The 20,026-nt window shown below is 38.0% G+C and overlaps 1 protein-coding gene across 1 annotated transcript in view; it reads right to left on the bottom strand.

Annotated features, from left to right (window-relative positions):
• Nucleotides 1-349: 349 nt before the first annotated feature.
• The window catches only part of SMG1 (SMG1 phosphatidylinositol 3-kinase-related kinase), a gene marked incomplete at both ends in the record, with an annotated part of 46,463 nt that continues 26,786 nt past the window's right edge, over nt 350-20,026 (bottom strand). The window contains 30 exons of the mRNA XM_010083800.1: nt 350-456; nt 653-864; nt 1,141-1,368; nt 1,590-1,769; nt 2,088-2,240; nt 3,122-3,259; nt 4,254-4,723; nt 4,958-5,147; nt 5,236-5,386; nt 5,732-5,958; nt 7,443-7,677; nt 7,813-8,085; nt 8,821-9,100; nt 9,489-9,661; nt 10,280-10,470; nt 10,903-11,121; nt 11,657-11,766; nt 11,847-11,985; nt 12,303-12,551; nt 13,014-13,243; nt 13,863-14,109; nt 15,057-15,279; nt 16,232-16,386; nt 16,594-16,811; nt 17,122-17,283; nt 18,215-18,392; nt 18,493-18,723; nt 19,016-19,154; nt 19,443-19,587; nt 19,683-19,967. Of these exons, the coding sequence (XP_010082102.1) occupies nt 350-456; nt 653-864; nt 1,141-1,368; nt 1,590-1,769; nt 2,088-2,240; nt 3,122-3,259; nt 4,254-4,723; nt 4,958-5,147; nt 5,236-5,386; nt 5,732-5,958; nt 7,443-7,677; nt 7,813-8,085; nt 8,821-9,100; nt 9,489-9,661; nt 10,280-10,470; nt 10,903-11,121; nt 11,657-11,766; nt 11,847-11,985; nt 12,303-12,551; nt 13,014-13,243; nt 13,863-14,109; nt 15,057-15,279; nt 16,232-16,386; nt 16,594-16,811; nt 17,122-17,283; nt 18,215-18,392; nt 18,493-18,723; nt 19,016-19,154; nt 19,443-19,587; nt 19,683-19,967 (6,138 nt within the window). The remainder of the gene's footprint in view (nt 457-652; nt 865-1,140; nt 1,369-1,589; nt 1,770-2,087; nt 2,241-3,121; nt 3,260-4,253; nt 4,724-4,957; nt 5,148-5,235; nt 5,387-5,731; nt 5,959-7,442; nt 7,678-7,812; nt 8,086-8,820; nt 9,101-9,488; nt 9,662-10,279; nt 10,471-10,902; nt 11,122-11,656; nt 11,767-11,846; nt 11,986-12,302; nt 12,552-13,013; nt 13,244-13,862; nt 14,110-15,056; nt 15,280-16,231; nt 16,387-16,593; nt 16,812-17,121; nt 17,284-18,214; nt 18,393-18,492; nt 18,724-19,015; nt 19,155-19,442; nt 19,588-19,682; nt 19,968-20,026) is intronic.

Below are 20,026 nucleotides of genomic sequence, written 5' to 3'. Positions count from 1 at the left end.
TCCAACCCAGGCCATTCTATGATTCTATTAATGCATTTGTAGGGTTTCAGAATTCATTCCAAAGCCACCATAAATTGCAATACTAATTTCAACAGAAATTACAGTTAGTTGATACACGCGACAATGCATTCCATGTATTCTGGGCTTTGTGGAGTGAATCCAGATCTCAAAGGCTATTCAAAGGCTATGATCAAGCAGTCATTCAGTATTGTATGCGGAATTATTTTAGTTTTATAGGCTTTTATAATTTTATAGATATTGTCTGCATTTCAAAATTTAATAGAAGTTATGATCCCCTCTCTAATATCAGTTCCTGATGATTAAATGTTTGTACTTTTTCAAGTATTACCTGCAGCAAAGGTTGGCTGATATGTAGCAGCTGATGTTGGGCTTGAGCATTCATTTGATGTATCCGTGACTAGGGGTGATGCAAAACCCACCAGATTATTGTAGACACTAGGAAACATAACGAGAGTTGATAAATATTCATGCAACTACTTGACTTATTGAAAACTCAAAGCTGTAAGTCCAATTTTGCAAAAAGATTTAGGCATTCTAAGATAACCACCAAGGAAGTACCCCGTGCTGTGTTTCTGCTACGTACCAGTAGATAAGCAAAATGCTTTCACCTGCAAGAAGGTGACTTTCTTACCTTTGGCTCTGCGTTTTTAGTTCTTTCAAGGTGGGAGTTATTTCCTGCAGCATTTCAGCATGTTCCTGATTGCGGACTTGACCCATAACCTGAACTAATGTAAACAAAACCGTCTGAATATTATCCTGCCACGACTTATATTCACCCAAGAACTGCCTAACACTATTCTCATAAGGAACATCTTCACCATCTGCCAAAGCTGCTTCTTCATCCTGTAACAAAGATGTGCAAAAAAGTTAACTATTTGCTATACTTTGGCTAAGAAAATAAAGTTGAGCATTTCTTAGCCTTCCCAGCCCCTTTGTCATTTGATTAGAAATAACCATAACTTTCAGTAGTTACATTTCAAGAAAATAGATTTGAAAAATATCAGTTTTACTCATTAAAAACCCCAAGGTTTTGTAAATGCAAAGAAAATGTTTCAAATGCCAAATGAAACTATATTGACAAGGGTTTGAGGAATAAATTCAATGAAGTTTCAGGCATACCTTTGCCATAGCTTTCAGTAGATGTTTGACATCTCCAAGTTGTCTGTTATGACCCGTGAGCACAGTTTTAATACTATCCACCAGATTCTGAATTGTTTCACAAACTGTTTCTATTTGCTGTTCTCTTTCTGTTTGTACTGTTCTCTGTGTAGATACTTCCTGGGTCAATTGCTTATGAGCGGAGTGAAGCCATTCAGAGCTGCCAATAGGATGTTCAGCACCAGTGCCCTAAAAATAACAGAAACACTTTTGTATCCGCATCCAGAGATAAAATTCAATTACTGTGTGGATGCTACTGCCAGGTATTTAGCAGCTGATGGAATAAACTCTGCAATCCACAACCCATTAGAAGGTATACACAATATTTATTTAGAACGGAAGACAAAATTGAGAACTCATGATTATGGCAATTCTGTAATGTTACATATTTTGCTTTGACCTTTACTTACCACTCTCTGAAGTAGGCGAAGCTCCAGTTCAGAGACTGAACTGTTGAACTGCGATGCAAACGAGCACATTTGTTGACAGCGTTTGAGAAGTTCAAATAATGCAGCATCAAGGTTTAAGGCTTCTGCTGTTCTAGTACGTAAACTTTCAAAATGAATTATATTACTGCAGAGGAAAGTGACCTAAAAATCAAAGCAAGAGTGAAAAAAATTGTTCCAGTTAAACTGTCTATTATACAAACTGTATTTGTTCCATGTCCTTTGAAGGGAGAATTTTAAATACAGCAGTAAAGCTGCTCTGGAATCATTTTGGGGCATCCCACCCTGAAGCAGTTCTCCTAGAGATTATTCACAGTGCTTTTGAAGTGAGATTCCCAGAAGTACTTGGTGAACTATGTTTGCTCTTTAGATACCAAGGAGGAAAAATATCTTCTACATAAACCTCAAGTAGGAAAAAGAGGGAACACACTTACAAAGTCAACAGTACTAGATGTATAGTACCTGACTTGCTCTTTGACTTTCTTTCAGTACAAGGTTTCTTCTTTCAGCAATAGTGGCATCAAAATCTTGCAAGACTGGTGCCAGTGCAGGATTAGCGCCTCCTGCCCATTTTAAACGCTGCTCAATACTTGCTTCAAGTGCCGCTAGTTTCTCCTGCATTGGGGAAGGAAAAAAAAGCACACCATAGATATAGATAATCCATACTGATACATAATCTTAAACCTAACTGCCTAACTTCAAAAAAAAAAAAAACCCACACATCTATAACACATGCAGAAACATTCTTATACCCGCACGTATAAAAGAACGTGGTATTCATGATTGACAAATATTAGCTTATGCTGTTTAATCTTCAGCACACATCACAACTGGATTTGATTGTTATGGAAATAAAATCACCTGTCTAGATTTTAACCCCCCAGAAAAAAACAAAACAAAACAAAAGCAAGTTAAAAGTAATCACATTTTAGACTAAAAAGCATACAAAATCACAGGAGTCCTGAATTATTTTACAAATAACTAAAAAAACCCCACCTGATTACAAAAATAGCTTCACAACTAATAAGGAAATTAAAATTCAAGAAGCTAAGCATTATTTTTTAAACACTTAAACATTCTACATTACTGATACTCAAAAGTCTAAAAAGCTGAACTAAGCCAAAGCACATGGAAACCTCAACACATGGAATAACTGATTTGCCCAGATCTACAAAGGAAGCTTCTGACACTTAGCTAGTAAAACAATAGAAAGGATGATCTAAGTCAGACAAACTTGAAGAATAGGAACGTGATCAGCCATCAGATGGAAAAGTACTTTCACGTTCATATTTTTGGTCATGAAACGGATTTGAGACAACAACAGCAAACAACGTAACAGTATAAATCAGACAGACTGAAAGAAATCCATTAAAATACCACTGAATTTGTGCTTCAATAGCAAGAGAGATAACAATCTGGAGGTGGCAGATAATTTTCAGTTTGTGTTAAGAGTCACATTCCAATATGCTGCTCAAACCTCCCAAAAATAGTAGTACCTGGACTGTTGCAATTGAAGCTTCAATCTGACTGAGCGTGTGAAGTTTCTTTTTCATGCTGGCTAAAATTGCAGAACGAGGTGGAGGAGTAACAGAAATAGCTTGTGGGCGACCGATAAGGAGATCTTCATGCTGCCACTTTAAGAAAAGAAAGGGAACCCTTGATTATCAATATTGCTTAGCACAAAATACCTTGCTTCACAACAGCAATTCTAGTACTGTGGTACACTTTAAGTAAGGACATTTTAAAAAGGGCTGGGTGTCAGAACATAACACCAGCATGCTTAAAAGTTCTAAATCATTACAGAGAGTTGAATTATAGAAGTAGCTGTATACTGTGCTTTGCTGGCTTGGATATTTATACCATTAATCAGTCATTAACCTATTATAAGTGATTTATACACATTTCCTTGATCTAAACAAAAACCCATCAGTATTCAGAAACAATTCACTTGTGATGCATTAAAACCAAGAAAATTTTGCTTACCAGTCTTTAAAATGGTTTATTAACTGACATGGAGAAAGCCTTGACCCTTAACCTACAAATCACTACAAAATTCAGATCAATGATACTACAGCACAACTGGCTACTAGCATACAGCTCAAGGTACACAACAGCATTTATCTAGAGCCTCAGAAGAACATTTTCAGGATTGATACTGCTGCTATTTGCGTTTTTCCATGAGGGAAACAGCAGAGCAAAGAGACGGTTAATGTATTAAAACTTCGAAGGAAAGGTACAAGATGACATTCCGCAATGCATACACTCTGTTTTAAGCCATCTCCTCCCTTAAACTCCTAGTGTGTTTAAAAAAAAGGGGCAGAATGGGACACATTCCTAGTAGGAGTCAGTGAATGCTTTATTTTCAAATAAATGAATTAATGGTGATTGAAAAATATGATGTATATTCATTAGAAGAATTTACACATTGCCACATTTGCATCTTACAAAGCAGCTAGTCTTCAAAAGAAGCCAGCTGTAACAGTTTAAAACGAAAATACTTCATCAAGTCCATTAAAATACTCTAAAACTCATACAACAAAATATAGAGTTCTGGTGCTCAGACACAGTAACTAAAACTGACTTTCGCCTGACACAATTGGAAAGAATTAACACGTGGTGTGGCATTACCTGGAACATGGCAATATGCAGCTGTACTCTCTGAAGACTGGTCTTGCAAGATGAAATACTGGTTTCAAGTCTGCGCACGAGATCATGCTTCTTCCATGCTGTATCGTATGAGCTGGCTAATACTGTCGCCCTGTTCATGACCAGCTGCGAGAATCTGCCAATTTGGATATTGTGCTCCACAGCTTTCTTGCACAGGTCATCCACAGAAACTTTGCTTTCTGCTCCAAAGTCTTTAGCCTCTACCTGAGCAATGATATCGACACCCAGAGCACTGATGAAGCTGCACAAAGTCAGTCCCAAAGCTTGATTGGGAAGGCCAATTAAAAGCTGTCTCACAAAGTCAGCTGTAAAAGCTTTGATAGGTTTGGCCATCTGGTCTTCACTAAAACAAGAGTTTCTGTACAGGGCTTTCACATTGACAATTTGAACAGGTCCATTTACTGCATTCTGGTCTTCAAGTGAACTGATTCCTTTGAAAGGAAAAAAAATAGTATTTTTGTTATAAACAAAACATTTGAGTCATCTAGAAAAATATCAGACTTATAAACAGCAAGATTACAGGAATTAATTTTTAGTTTCTGCATACTTGCCATGTATGAAAGTTAAGTTACAGTTATGAGTGACCATTGTTTTACATTCTTCTCAAAAGAAAAGGGATGAGAAGTGGACAAAGCAATACTGAATATTTGATAACATTTATTTACCTGACAATGTTTTAGAAAAGGTACCGCAGAGCCTGAAAAATTCCTTAATTGTTTGCAGTCTCTTCAGAAAGAAAATTTCCTCTAGAACTTGACGATTATTGTCATCATCAAAGAAGTTAACTTGGGTGCTGCGGGCTTCCCTAATTATGTCAATCTTACGCCAAGCAACAGGTATTTCCATCTTGTTAAGCTGAGCAATATAAAGCAAATAAATTAGTTTTGTTTACAGAAAACTTTGATACTGACTCGGAGTATTCTGAAAAAGAAAAAATCCATACCTTTTCAATCAATAAACCAAATGCAGTTTCCACTTGAGCAAACATTCCATCAAAGGCTACCAAAAGCATCTGACCAGCTGACATTTTGGGAGTTTCATCAACTGAACCATTTCTTGGCTGAATTAGCTCACCATACTGAGCATGAAGTACTCTTAAAAAAAAAAAAAGAAAATGTACATGTTTTTGCTTAGTCTACAAGAAATAAATATAATTTTCTTAAACGGATTGATCCCACAACTAGAATTAAGTTACATCTGAGCACAATGAAATTTTTGCAGGCTCTTCTCTTTGCCATAGCTCTGTATTTTTATGTATGCATGCAGATAAATGCACCAACGCATATAGCAGAAACATGCGCGCTTTATACGCTGCACTCTGCTTAAGGGTGTTCTTGGGCACGAAAAGCCCACACTTCAAACAAATAATAAAATTTAGACAAACTAATGTTCTGCAGTCTTCATTCTCTCATACCTGAACTAAAAAAAAAGCAATTTACCTTGCAACATCAATGTAATGAGTATGTGTTTCTTCCTCTAGTCCCATAGCAGCATTTCGTAAGTAGGCTTGAAGAGATTCAACCAATGTTTGCAAAGGGACTCCATCAGTTGTTTGTTCAATAAGATTATCTAACTCATGGAGCATACTTTCTAAAGTATACTCTCCTTTCATTAAGCACCTAAGTGCTTCAGGAAAAATGATCTGTCGGAAGTTTGAGTTCAATTCCTGTTGGGAAGAAAGTATGAAGACATAAGAAATTTTCACTTCTCAAAAAGTATCATATGCAACATCTTTCTCATTTTAATATTAGCCCACACTGGAATAGACATTATCTAAATGATAACACGATGGTGGACAGACAAAGGCCAAAATCTACTTTTTTTTTTTTATTTTAAAGAAATCGGGAACAGATTAAACCCTCTACAAACCCAAAGGTGTGACATTTCCACAATGAAGCAACAACTACCTCAGTGGCATCTCCAGCAACACCTTACAGCAACCCTTAGCGGAGTATTAGTGGTACAGAGATCACACTTTGCAAATCAGTTTTGTCAAATGACATAGCTTTTCTTTTCCATTACATGCCTATAAATGAGTTAAATTATTTACTGAATTTGTGATTTACTGAACTGATCGGACTAGGCAAGGGAAAAGAATCAGAAACTTGCCAGATAGTGATTATATTGCTAGAGTCCTACTCATGCCACAGAAATCAATGCAGGTAAGAAAAACAGTACATTAAGTGTCATAAAGCTATTTTCCACAAGTAGAATGCATCAGAGAGATAAAGGCAGCTACAGAAAGAACCAACCAATGTGCTCTGTCTCCAAAGTGAGACAAGACACACCAAAAAGATTAATTATCTTGGCTGCTCTGGGAACTGCACATATTACCTAAGAGCTCACAGGAAGGACAACAATGTGTGGGTGAAAGCTCTCAGCTGCAATGCAATGAAATTGCATGCATGCTTCTGAAATGTTCTGAAAAGCTAATACTTTGGAGAGTGAAGAAACAAATGAAGAAAATATCAACGTGCTTCCACAGGTTGGTAGTAAAATATTTTTCAAATACAATACAGTACAACCAAGAGCCACAAAAAGCTATTCACACCAGCCACAGCTATAAACCACCTAAGTCTTAAGCAGATATTTTACTCAAGCTGCTACCAATGATTTTTTGTTTTCTTAAAGTGAAAACATTTCTAAAACACCAAGTTATAAATGCATTTTTCTCCTTCCCAATCTTGGAGAGAGGGCCCTGTTTAAACCTGTTAAAACAGGTTTAAAAAATTTGTTTCAAACTACTTGTTTTAGGTGAAAAGAAGTAAGGCTTAGCAGGAGCAGAAACCAGAAGGGGCAGATTAAACATTTTGGAAGGTTTTCTGGACTGTCAGCAACAGAATAAAAGAATGAAAGCAATACATGAAGCTAGTGTGTCTATAAATCTGATACTAACTTCTTTCTCGTGGTTACTTACTTGACAGCAGTTTTTACAATTTGTCACGTACAGACCAAACAGCAGTAGTAAATGCCTGTTCAGCTCAGCCAAATAAAGCAACCAAGACTAAGGTCCAACAACAACAAAAAACATCTCAGCAGCATCATAAGCAAACATTTAGCTGCTTAAGAAAGAAGCCGTTAGGAATGGCTTATAGCTAAAGCCTTGGAAGGTTGGATATGAGGAAAGAAAAAGTAACACAAAAGTATCACCTGAAGTGAGATATATACTCCATTCGCTAAGTGAACAGCTTCTGATGCTTCAATTGGGTTCGGTATATCTAAGTCTTGGGGTACAAGATGACACTGCTTCAGCAACTGCACAAGGCATGTAACATTCCCACTCATGCTGCAAAGCTCCTCCAAGAACCAGGCTCCATCTCTTGAAGTCAAATCAACCAGCTGCTCTCCAGCACTAGATGCTGCACCTTCCATCATCAGATTTCGCCTAGATGAATTATGACACTTAGTTAGACAACCTGCCTGCTATTGCATTCTCCACACGATTACGTCACTCAAATATTCCTTTTATGTGGTCTCATACACGACCCCATACAAAAAAAATTCACAAGAGGCAACTCACCTTGTCAGCGTACAAAGAGCTGAGATGATAACGCTTGCTAAGCTCAGGGAGCCCTCCTCTCCATTTTCATGAAGGAAAACTTTTATGCAACGTTCAATTTCTTTCAGCTGCTCTTCACACACAGGTACAGTAACTGCCTCCTGCTTCAAACGCTCCACCTGCCTGATAAGTCTGTTATTTATATCTGCTGCATAGCGCTGCAGAGTCATTTCTGTAGCAGTGATGAACTGACACATACTTGGAGGTGGCTGAGGAGCATACTGCATTTCATACCTGTAAAACACAAGTACAACAAATTTCTCCCATCTCAAGCTCTAGCAAATTGCATTCTGCTCTATGGGCAGGAAGAATACTCCGCATTTGAACAATTCCCACATCACCTACTCCGTATCAACTCTGAAATGTCACAGCAGCCGATGGCTACCCTAATGATGCTTTCATAAAGTCCTAGAATGCACCACATTTCACACTTATTTGCAAGGACAAAAAAAACAAATCGGCAGTCCTCAAGGCAAAGAATGAGTAGAAAATAAGAAATAGGAAGGAAAGAGGTTTCAGTGTAAATGCTTGAATATAATACAGATCTTGCAAGCCAAGTAGTAGCAATGCTGAAATGGCCTGACTTTAGAGGAAAAAATAAAAAAAAAATTGCTTAAAAATCTGCCTTAATAAAAAAAAAATCTTCAGTTAAGTGATTTTTAAATACTAGAAGTTTCTAAAACCCCTAAATATCACTACCCTAAAGCCACAAACATGGTTCTTCATTTGTTCATTACAGGGCAATGTTACTTGGTTTTCTTTTTGTAGTACACAGATTAAACTCTGGAATAGCATTTTTTAAGCAGTTTTTCATCTTTTTCTCCAAACTTCTGGAATTACAACTAAATCTTGTCTTGCTTTGTAATTAGATTGGCCCACACAAAAGTATTCATTTTAACTTGAAAATTAACATCCTAAAGTAGCTTGAAAATTAAGTTCTTCAAACAACTCATTATTCTATCAACTTACTTCCTAAAGATATCCTGACAATGCTCTATTGTCATGTTACAGATGAGTTCTTCCATCCAGGTTTTCCACTGCTCTATTCGGTGCTTCTGAAACACAGCTTTTGGATACTGAAGAGCTACTGTTGCATAGTTGTGCAATTGTTCAAGACAACCACGTAAAACGGATCTCCTCTGCTGGAGAAGAGCACCAACTTCTCCTTCCAGCTGTTCACACTGACTGATCAAATGTGCCTGGCCTGCGTTTTGCAGAAATGCTGTTGCTGGTACATAACTTGGAGGACCTTTTAAGAAAGATAGTTAAAAATGAAGCTTTACTCCTCTCTGAAGCACATGCATTCTATAGCATACAAATACTGAGTGTTACCATATTTCAAAAAACATTCTTTTACTTGTGATAAAGGAGGCATTGAGAATTCATATGGAGAATTTTGAGCACAAGGTAAAATAATAATCTCATGCACAGCTAGCATAAGACAGACAAGTTCCTTCAGACAGCTTAGCACAGAAACCTTGAAATGCTCTACATCACCCTTTGATGAGCCCCCTTGGTTTTCACTCATTATATACAGATTCTTGCCTTTAAGTTAGTGGATGCTCATAAGGCCTCCTGATATTAAACTCTAGTTATTTTCAACCCATTAAAAAACCCCCATAAATGCTGTTTTATACCTAGGTCCATTTGCGTACTAATTTCCTGAAGAAGACTTGCAAGTTGTGTTGCCTCCAAGTTACTGAAAGCAGTTTGGTAATGTGTAATCCACTGCTCAAACTCATTCAGCTTCACCTGGATCGCTTCCTGCACAGCTCGCTGTTGAGACTGCAACTGTGTGTGCTCAGAATACCTGAATTATTGAAGCCACAGAACCAAGTAAGTACCACAAGAAAAAAGTACTTAACTATATTGAATACAAAACCATATTAAGCAGTACAGCTGCCTTGTTGACCAGAAAATTAACATTCTCGTCAATTACATAAAACTTTAACAATATAACATTAATAATTGTTTTCCTACAAAATAATGAATGCATGTGCATATTCATGCAATTCTGAGATCCTTGATCAATTTCAAATAAACTCAAAAAATAAATTTAAGAATTAGAAACTTAGATGAAAATATTTTTGTGCTATTTATCAACAGCTGCATTATATAGATTAATTTGATGGGACACCACATTCAGCACATTTGTCTCTTGCCTTGTGGGTCAAGTATGGAACAGGGAATAGCACAAGTTACACTCATGGACTAGGAAGCATAGGATAGTATTATACAATATGAAAATGGTTTCAATAGTTTTTCTGTACAAGGAGTGACTTGCTTACTGCAAGAAGAGGTTTTACCCAGCTCTCAATCTCTCTCAAATACACATTTTTAACATTTAGCTCCTAAAGTACGTTATTAAACCACCAACTATATATATTGATCTGCGAGATTCCCAGCAGAATTCCTGGCTCCTCTGTACCTGTGCTGAAGCGTATGGGAGGGATGATCCACTCCTTCTGCACCTTCCAGAAATTCTATCTCCTCTAGTAGTTTTCCTTGCAACTTCTCTACATCTGTCAACTGCTCTTGCAGGCTCAGATACTCTTCCAAACTGCTGTCCAATTTTGGCAGCACAGAAAGCATTTCATCTCTGTTCTTAAACCAGTTAACCTATAACCAAGACACAGACGTTACAGAACTGGACTTAATTCGAACAGGTAAGAGAAAGCAATATATGGCAGCACTTAACCCTTCATTAATGTTGTTCAACCAGGACTGCCTCCAGTGCTACAAGTGCTAAAGTTTAACAGACATTCTTTACTTAGACTACTCTCTAAAACCTCTATTCTTAATCCTTTAGCCCAGATTCAGGCAAAACATCAAAACATGTTTTAGAACTAAGCACAAAGAAAATTAAAACTAAATACTTGCAAGTTCCATATAAGTCCTCTCTTCAATAGAAACTCAGTTTAGCTCGAGAAAATTTGTGAACCATTTCTAATAAATGACCACCTCTCCACCACCCCTAAAATGTAAGTAAATGAAGTGAAAGCATAGGGCCTACTTTGGTTCTAAAATAGAAAATTATTGTCGTAAACTCACCTTTATCTCAGCCACTCTTGAAGAAAAGAGACTACGTGTAATATCTCTCTCCATTTCTCTTTTGCTTTGTTTGTTCTCAGCCTGCTGGCCACCACCACCATAGACAGCTCCGGCAAACCCCGCTTCCCCTCCTGCTGTCCAGTCCACCAGAGGATCATAAACAAAAGCTTCCAGCAACGTAAGCAAAGTCTCTCTCCCACGCCGCATAATATGAAGGACCTGCAACACATTTTCAGACTCATTCTGGTCCTACATTATCCTTGTAGAACAGTGAAAATTTAAATGCAAAATACTGTATTTGAGTAGGCACAGAAATCCGTAACCTATTCCCAAGCAGCACAAGTACAGGAAGAACACCACAGCAGGTACAAATGCAGCCAGCCTGTAGTAACACCACTGAAACTAAAGATTGCATTCTAGCCTTCCACACAAACTCCGTAACATAACAAGAGCCATCTGAGGAAGAAACTTCTCTTTTGTTGAGAGTACTTTTTATTTTAAAAACTTATCTGTCATGTTTAAAAAGGGTGAGTCCTGAAGAAAGAGGGTAGCTGTACCACTACTTACGCATGCCTTTATCTGACATTTTCATACCTCCTAAATATCTGCTATAGGACAGTATTTAAAATAAGGCCAATTAAAATCACGCCAGAAAAGGTGAAGGCTTTATAAATCAACAGCAGAATGCTTAAAAGTTCTAAGACAATATTTGGTAAGTGACAGCCCTCAGTTTTATGCAAGTTTCCTAACCTACCTGTTCACAAGAAAGCCTGAAAACCCCTTCTACTCCTGTCACTCCAAGTGCTGTTTCAATATTGTGTGTCATCCGGAATGGAACCTTCTCTGGTACCCTAAGGCTTTTCCCTTTAAGATAAAAATTTCAGTTGTAATTGCCAAGAAGAGAAACCTTTTATTTGAATAACATATAGCATTTTTTAAATTACCTTTTTCAAAGCAAACATTATAATCTATGTGGACAACTTCTCCTGTAGTCATATCTATAAGAACATTATCCAGATGTCTGTCTCCAAGACCAATGATGTAGCCAACCATGGACATAACTGCAGTGGATCTTGCATACGACTTTAAAGAGAGTTTCAGGAAAAAATTATTTGTGGGAATCCTCTGCCAACACATTGGACTGACTACCATCTTAAATCATCATTTTAAGTGCAAGACAAATCAAAACCAACTTATTCAAGCTGTATTCTCTTTGTTTGTCTGATGATATCTTACAAGAGTTTTCATATCTTAGGCTGATAATTCTACTTTAATAACAGAGTTATCAGGTATATATCTTTTTTTATTATTCCAGATGGTAACACATCCCAGGCATTTGGTGCCCCACCCCCACAAAAAAACAACCTTTCAAAAGGGAAAATATATTTGTTATAACTCACCTGTGTAACTCTCCACCATTCATCCGGCGTAGTACATGATGACCAGAGCTCCTTAGCTAGGAGATTTGGGGGAGTTGCTTCCATCAGTTCTTCTAAAACAGCCCTCATGACATTCAAAGGCCAGTCACGACGTGACACATCAAGACTGAGTCCAACCGCCTTTAAAGCGGGTCCAATTTTACTGTAGTAAAGTTCACTGGGTCTAGGCACTATTCCAGGATTCTGAGGAGTCTGGTAAGAGTCCTGAGCCTAGAAGAGGTAAAAATGCTGGTTTACATATTGCAGCTCTCATTACCACAGCAAAGTATCCCAAATTTAATTTTGTTGAAGATAATATGAAATCAGCTCCTCTAATGAGGATGACTTTTACAGCTCAGAGAATTCTTTCAAAATTCAAGAAACCAAAAACACATGGCTGTAGCCTAACTCTACTTTTATCAAGGTCAATTTGAAAAAAAACTGTATTTAAAATGAAATGAGAATGAGATGTGGAACTAAAGTAATTTTAACCAAGGTTAACACTATTTGTTCAAAACCAGGTCTCCTTGAATTATCATGCCAGAACAGTATACACATTACATACAGAACCATTCTGCATGATTATGAATAAAACACAATCCTTCTAAGACTGTGTTATTTAGAATTGTAAAGCAAATAAGAATAATGTTTCCCTTCTGAACTGTCCTAGCTGGTATAAAACATAGTCATTACCTTCTGTGCTTGTAAAGCAGCTTCTCGCTGTTGCCACCGCTTGTAAAGACCAAACAAAGGCGTAGCTCCATCCACCCACTGGATCAAGCCTGATCTTGTTCCCAGAGGTGTCACAGAGTAGTGTCTCGCATGGAACCTCGGCGTCTCTTGACGGTTAATAGTAGCAAACATTGTGTTTACAATTGATAAGAACTGCATGATTCTTTCATCTAGATGCAAGTCTTCCAAACCTGCAATAAATTTATTTTGTTTAAAATTTAGTTTCCAGATTAAAAAAAAATATATTCTCTTAAAGCCCAAAACTTAGTGTCTCTTGAAATCCCATTTAATTTCAGACTATGAATAGCTTTATAAATTATGCAGATTCGGGAGTTGTTCAGCCTAAGCCTAAATGTTTACGTGGCATTTACTTACCAGAATCACCAGTTTATGACAGCTCTCTCTGTGAGCAGTACACACAACAGTTACTAACATAATAAACAGGTCTTTCCCTTTCAGAGAAGGCATGAAGTCTCAAAAGTTCTCTTCTGGGTGCTGCCTTAAGCTTCTGGAAAAGTGCATCCAGTTAATCCTATCAGTATGCAAGCACAAGACTGCTTCTGATGCAACCCTTATAAAGAAGGGATCTGAAACACTCCTGGACTTAAGGTTTCACAAGGCAAAACTTCTCAAAAACGTATGGTGAGGTGGGAGGTGGGGAGGAGAGGAAGCAGATGCTCCAAACAACTCTTCCTCCATATCACGCAGGTAGAGAAACCAAAAATTGCAACCATGCACCTTCCCAACTTTAACATAGACTGATTTATAACAAGAGACAGTAACTTGTATGAGAAAACTTCAATTTCTTACCTTTGAACAGGTATGGATAGTTCTTCCCATCTGAACCGAGGAAAAGCAGCTTTTTAGGTTTGGTTTTGGTAGGCAGGATTGTGATGGTGCTGCCCACACTGTGAATTGTGACTGTGTCTCTGGTAGATACTTCTCCAGGAAGCGCTATTTCAGTGTTCATCATAGCAGCCAACCAAGGACTGATTTCTTCAAGTCGTAAAAGGTAACTAGCCCGTTTCTGTGCTCTTTGCTGCAAACTTAGCATCACCTATTCCAAAGAAACATGTTGGTTTAGGTTGAGGTTCACCTTAACAGCTAGCATAAAAAAAACAAACCCAAACACCAAAACAGACTTAATGGTAGTCATCTTTCAGAGAGCATGGAGATTTTTCTTAAACAACCTTTCATCCTTGCCACCAAACTCATCCATTTACAGCTTAGGATGAAAATAACAAAATCCAAAAAGCTTCTTTTATGCAGTAAATACACCCTGCCTGGTGATAAGCACCAAAGTCACAACAAATCCAACTCCTCAGGAGGTTTGCTCTTGCATTTTTAAATATTTGAGCTGCAGTCAAAGGTAGCAGCATTCAGCAACCTCCTGTTCCTACATGCTTGCTTGTTCTGCAAAGCAGAAAGGAAACTGAAAAAAAAAAAGTATTTGTGTGCAAAACCACCGTTCTGTCTACCAAGGCTCTGGATAACCAAGTGAATACATATTGTTTCTCCTCAGATCCATTAAAAAAATTAATAAGATGACATAATTGAAAATCAGTGTATTTGTGAAGGGTTGATCATTTGAAGGCTGCTGCACAGCCTGAGGACTATCTATAGATAACCAGAGTACCAACTTGTTAGAATTTAAATCCACAAAACTCAAATGGCATAGAGTTTCAGAAAGACAGTATTTAAAAAATTAAATTCCTCTGCCCTCAAAACTGACAGGATCTCAGACAGCAGATGATGCAAGATTTGAAAAAAAGGAAAATTTCATTGGGAAGAAATGCAATAATGCAGACAGTCAGTAAGACTTGTTACAGAGGCAACAATTACTTTGCTCTAGTGTCGAGCATGCCTGTGGCAGTTGCAGAGAAGACAAAGTTTCAGGCTGCAATTTTGATATGGCAAGAGAATACTAAGGAGAGGGTCAAGCACATGGTACAGCAAGAGCGTCAAGAGCCTGTACACTGTACTCTTAGTCTGTGTGTATTTTACCTCTTTAAATGGCAGCCAGCTGCTTCCAGGTTTAGCAGGATTCAAAGGATTCTTAAGTTTCTCTAACGCATTTTCAATCGCATCTCCATAGTTATCCTGAAACCATTTCTCATGAGGAGTTTCTGCAGGAGCTGCAGTGATGCTCCGTACGTGTTCCAAAGCAAATACAATGGGTTTCATTAGAGCTGTGTGTTTTTCACGCATGATTGCTATCTTCTCCTCTCTATAAAGAAAAAAAAAATTCCTTTTAACTCCATAAAACCAAGTTACTTCATAAGCAGAGCATTAAAATAAGACTGCAAATGAGACATCTAAGGATTCACAAAAATGGTTATATCTCTAAAATGAGATCTTCAAGGATGTTTGTGTTAAAAGGAATAGCCTTTCATTCCACATTGAATGCATGTTCCTTGAATCACACTTCTTTTTTTTAAACTGAAACATTTGAACTTGGCTCTTTGCCACTGGAAACCCTGAGAAGAAGCTCAGAGAGCTCAAACCACCCTAAGCAACTCTCTTCTTTAATAAAAGGAGCTCTGTATAATTACCACTTCCTGAGGGTGTGCCCCTCTATAAAGAAGGGGAAGAGCATGATCCAGACCATGCTGTTCTCCCATTTCATGTCAGCCCTGACTACAGAATTCAAGAGGCATTCTTAAGCTTAGCCAGGTTCCCAGTGAATGGCTTTCCTCCTCCACAAATCCATTCACAGGATAACTCAGGTAAGAGAGAAGAAAAGACTTGCTGAACCTTGAAAACCAAAAGCAGATCAAGATGTTCTGTTTATTTAAAATACTTGCATTTACAGTAAATTCCAAATAGATTACACTCTTCAACATGCTTGTCCTCATTTCAGCTGACTTATAAGACAGACTTTGGAATGAAGAACTACAGGATCTTGTAATCCACAACTTAATACGCATTGGGTTCTAACACATTATTACTAAGGAAATCCCAACATGGATTCACAGGCAGACCACTGTTGTTTTTCATTTGACTAGAGTACCAGCTGTAGCACCAAAATGCTCTTGAAATAAGGTCACTGGCTTACAAAGAAGCAGGTAGGATAGTATGAATTCAGGAGCAACAACACTGTTGATTGGTTTGACTGTATGCTTCCCCAAGAACAAACATTTGTTACAATTATCACTTGAATTATTCAAAGAAAGACATACTTCCGTAAAGTGTTGTTGTTTTGGACCCTCTTGACTTCATCTTCCAGTTGCTGAATCCTTCTGAGGACATACATATGCTGCTGCAGTAAAACACCCAACCAAAGTTCATCCCAAAGAACTGTAACTCTGCGCAGCTCAGCCACTAGCATCTGAACCTGTTTAAAATAAATTAAGGTTCACTTACTTTGAAGAGTACTAGTATTAAGACTTATTATTGTAGATGAACTTAAAAAAAGATGCAAAGATGCAAAGATAACAGCAAAGATGCACCAAACGTTCAGTAGGCCTACCCACAAGATATACAAATTACATATTTTGTGGTTCAAATAAGAGTGCAAGTAACATACATTTGGATTATTTACCTGCAATACCATTGTTGGATTTGCAGCAGAGAGTTTCTCCACAATTTTGCTGTAACAATCTTGCATCATTGCTTGATCTTCATTTAATCCAACTTTTGTGTCATCTTTACTACTTTCCTGAGAAGTTGAGGGGCTCCCTCCATCACATTCACCAGCCAACAGTTCTTCTCCTTGAATATTCCCTAGCAAAGTAGGGATGGCAGAAGGCAGCTTGTTCCCTAAATTAAAAACAGACTTTAAAATATTATCTACACCTTTCAGGCCTTGAAAGGCACATCACTCAGTAATTCATTTAGTACCAGGTCTCCATATTATACTACGCACTGGCCAAGTATACAATGATAAAATTGCAAAGATAATTTAATTGCCAAACTGGTAAATCAAATTAAAGGTATCAGTGAGGTCTCATAATAAAAATGTTCTTAAGATAGAAAGTATCAGAGTTACTGAAAAAAACACCTATCATTTTATTCAGTATATAAAATATATTTGCTAATGTGTATTTGAACATTAACTTTTCCCCCCTACCTGAAGCCTGGGATTCACTGCTAAGTGAAATGGTACCCACTATTGCAGGATATAGTATGAGATGAGGAGAATCTTGAGCCACTCGACAGAGTAAGTTGCAAATACTCTGACGAACATACACTTCTGGGTGATTCAGGCGGGAGAAAAGCTGAGGAATAATACCTTCACAAAGAGGAAAAGAAAATGTGCCAATTCATTTCTGTACGCTTCAAATGATGCAGAATTTTATTTTTAAAAGCATGCTGGTTTTGCATTAGGAGAACATAAATGTCTAGTTTTCCAGTAAAAACTTATTGTTTACATAGAATCACAGAATGGTTTGGGTCGGAAGGGACCTTAAAGATCGAGTTCCAACTCCCTGCCATGGACAGGGACCCCTCCCACTAGCCCAGGTTGCTCAAAGCCTCATCCAGCCTGGCCTTGAACCCCTCCAGGGATGGGGCATCCACAGCTGCTTTGGGCAACATGGGCCACTGCCTCACCATCCTCACAGGAAAAAAATTCTTCCTAATATCTAATCTAAATCTACTCTCTCTCAACTTAAAACCATTACCCTTCATCCTATCACTACCCTCCCTGATGAAGAGTCCCTCCCCATCTCTCCTGCAGCCCCTTTAAGCACTCGGAGGCTGCTCTAAGGTCTCCCCAGAGCCTTCTCTTCTCCAGGTTGAACAACCCCAACTCTCTCAGCCTGTCCTCATATGGGAGGTAGTCCAGCCCTCTGATCATCTCTGTGGCCTCCTCTGGACCCGCTCCAAGTCTGTGCCTTTCCTCTGCTGAGGAGTCCAGAGCTGGATGCAGCACTGCAGGCAGGGTCTCATGAGAGCAGAGGGGAAGAATCACCTCCCTCAACCTGCTGGTCACACTTCGATTGATGCAGCCCAAGAAGCAGCAGCATTTGAATCACTTCTTGATTCTAAGATCAGAATGCAGAGCAAAGATTTGAACATCTTTAACAAAATTATTTACTAAAGAACAGGCTCTCTTTCCATCATGCTTAAAAATTCTATGAAAGTGCAACGAATACCCTTCTGCTTGTATTTAGAGAAAATGTGTCAAAATGAATTTTAGCAACTAGATAACATGTACTTACCCCTCCAAGGAGCAGTAGGTGTAGTTTCTAGTCCATGCTCTAGATACTGTCTAAGCTCTCCAGCATGTTTTACAAGCAATCGTAACAGTCTTAGGGTTGCCATCACAATAACATCATCAGTGCTTTGCTCCGAAGTATTTCTTAAGTGCAGCCTGGGATCATCTTCATCAAGTGGAACCTTGAAAGAAGGAGACACTCCTCTAAGCTAAGTATCGTAAGTTCATATCATAATTTAGAAACGTTCGTAACTGGATTTCCTCATCAGCACAAACACTAACCTGACCAGCATTGAGTTTGAGGAAAGTAAAATATGCACTGCAGGAGAGTTTATAGAGACTGAAGATTCTGTCTACAACTTTCCTCCACACTTTAATTAACCCTTCTGTTGTATTTTCATCAAGATCTGAAAGCCAGGGACAACTTGTTAATAATTGACGCCATATAACATCCACCATATCATCTTCTTCACTATCTTCATTTTCAGTGATTTGTAAAGTCATATCTTCATCCTAAATGCAAGCAGACAATAGATTTGATCAAGTCCTCATTTCTAGAAGCAGTATTAGTTCCTAATTCAGTTTTTGTCTAAGCAACTCATGCAATTGCATTATTTGATCATACTACCATAGTCCACAGAACAGACATGTTGTCACTTAGCTAACAGATGGTTTCTTAGAGAACTCTTATATTATCTGAATTTTAACTCCAAAACACTTACAAGAGTTAATATGAAACACAAGTAGAGGAAAAAAGTTTCACACTGAAGTTGAACACTTTTTAAGCAAGCAAATTTACACTTACTTGAATCCCAGCTGGACGACACACTGCCTGCCCAAGAATCCCATAGATTTTCTCTTTATCTTCCTCTGCAATGTTGTCTGGAAGCAAGTTCTGAACCTCAGATTTTTCCCGGGACAGCAGACGAACACCTTCTCCCTGACTGTAACATGTCATTAGTTATTGATCCCCAACATATTGGTATTCATAGAGTTACTGAACCCATTAACATTGTATATGTAAAACTTATTGAAGGAAGAAATCTTCATCCTTTAACTCGGAGTTAAACTCACTTCTTTTTAGAGAAGGTGAGTAATCAAGAGAATATTCACAATTCTCTGCTCACACGCGACTTCTGACCACAAAAAATAATATAAATACAAAGGTAGGGTTTATCTTAAGAAAGAAAACTAGTTGTGCCATATAAATTGGAACATTAGGATGAACTTACCTGGCATTATCAACTACTTTCCGGCCCCATCTATAAGCCCAACTAGCCAGGGCTGCCCAAGACTTGGCTACTTCAGGTGCCTGTACAGAAGACAAGTGATACAGCTGTCCCAAGATGAAGTCAGGTTCTCCAACTCCAATATTTACTATGATGGGAGAAACAGAGTAGTATGTGTTATGACGCAAAACCTACTTCTAATTTCCCCAATGTACAAAAAATGAAAAAGAAGAACACCTCTACCTGTAGATTCACTTTCAATCCTAGGATATTCTTCTTCTAGGGTATTAACAGCTGGGAGATCAATCAAATTATATATGTTTTTAGACAAGGTAGACAGACCAGTGTGATTCTGCTGCTGTCGAGCTCTATACACTTGTTTCAACTGTCCCGAAATCTCTTTCCATTCTGCTTGAATCCATTTAGCCAGCGTGAGAATAGATTTAGCAACTGCATATTCAGCTTTGGCAGATTTGCAAAAGGATATGGCACAAGAACTCAGCATTTCCATGGCATGTGTTGACTGACCTGCACATTGTGAAAAGCATATCTTCAGTAGAGTGTTAACTTTAAACACTTTTTCTGAA

This window comes from Pterocles gutturalis, unplaced genomic scaffold (genome assembly GCF_000699245.1).
Source record: "Pterocles gutturalis isolate BGI_N339 unplaced genomic scaffold, ASM69924v1 scaffold9630, whole genome shotgun sequence".
Classification (NCBI taxonomy): domain Eukaryota; kingdom Metazoa; phylum Chordata; class Aves; order Pterocliformes; family Pteroclidae; genus Pterocles; species Pterocles gutturalis.
The sequence above is the reverse complement of the archived record's forward strand: the minus strand, read 5'-3'. Positions and strand labels throughout refer to the sequence as shown.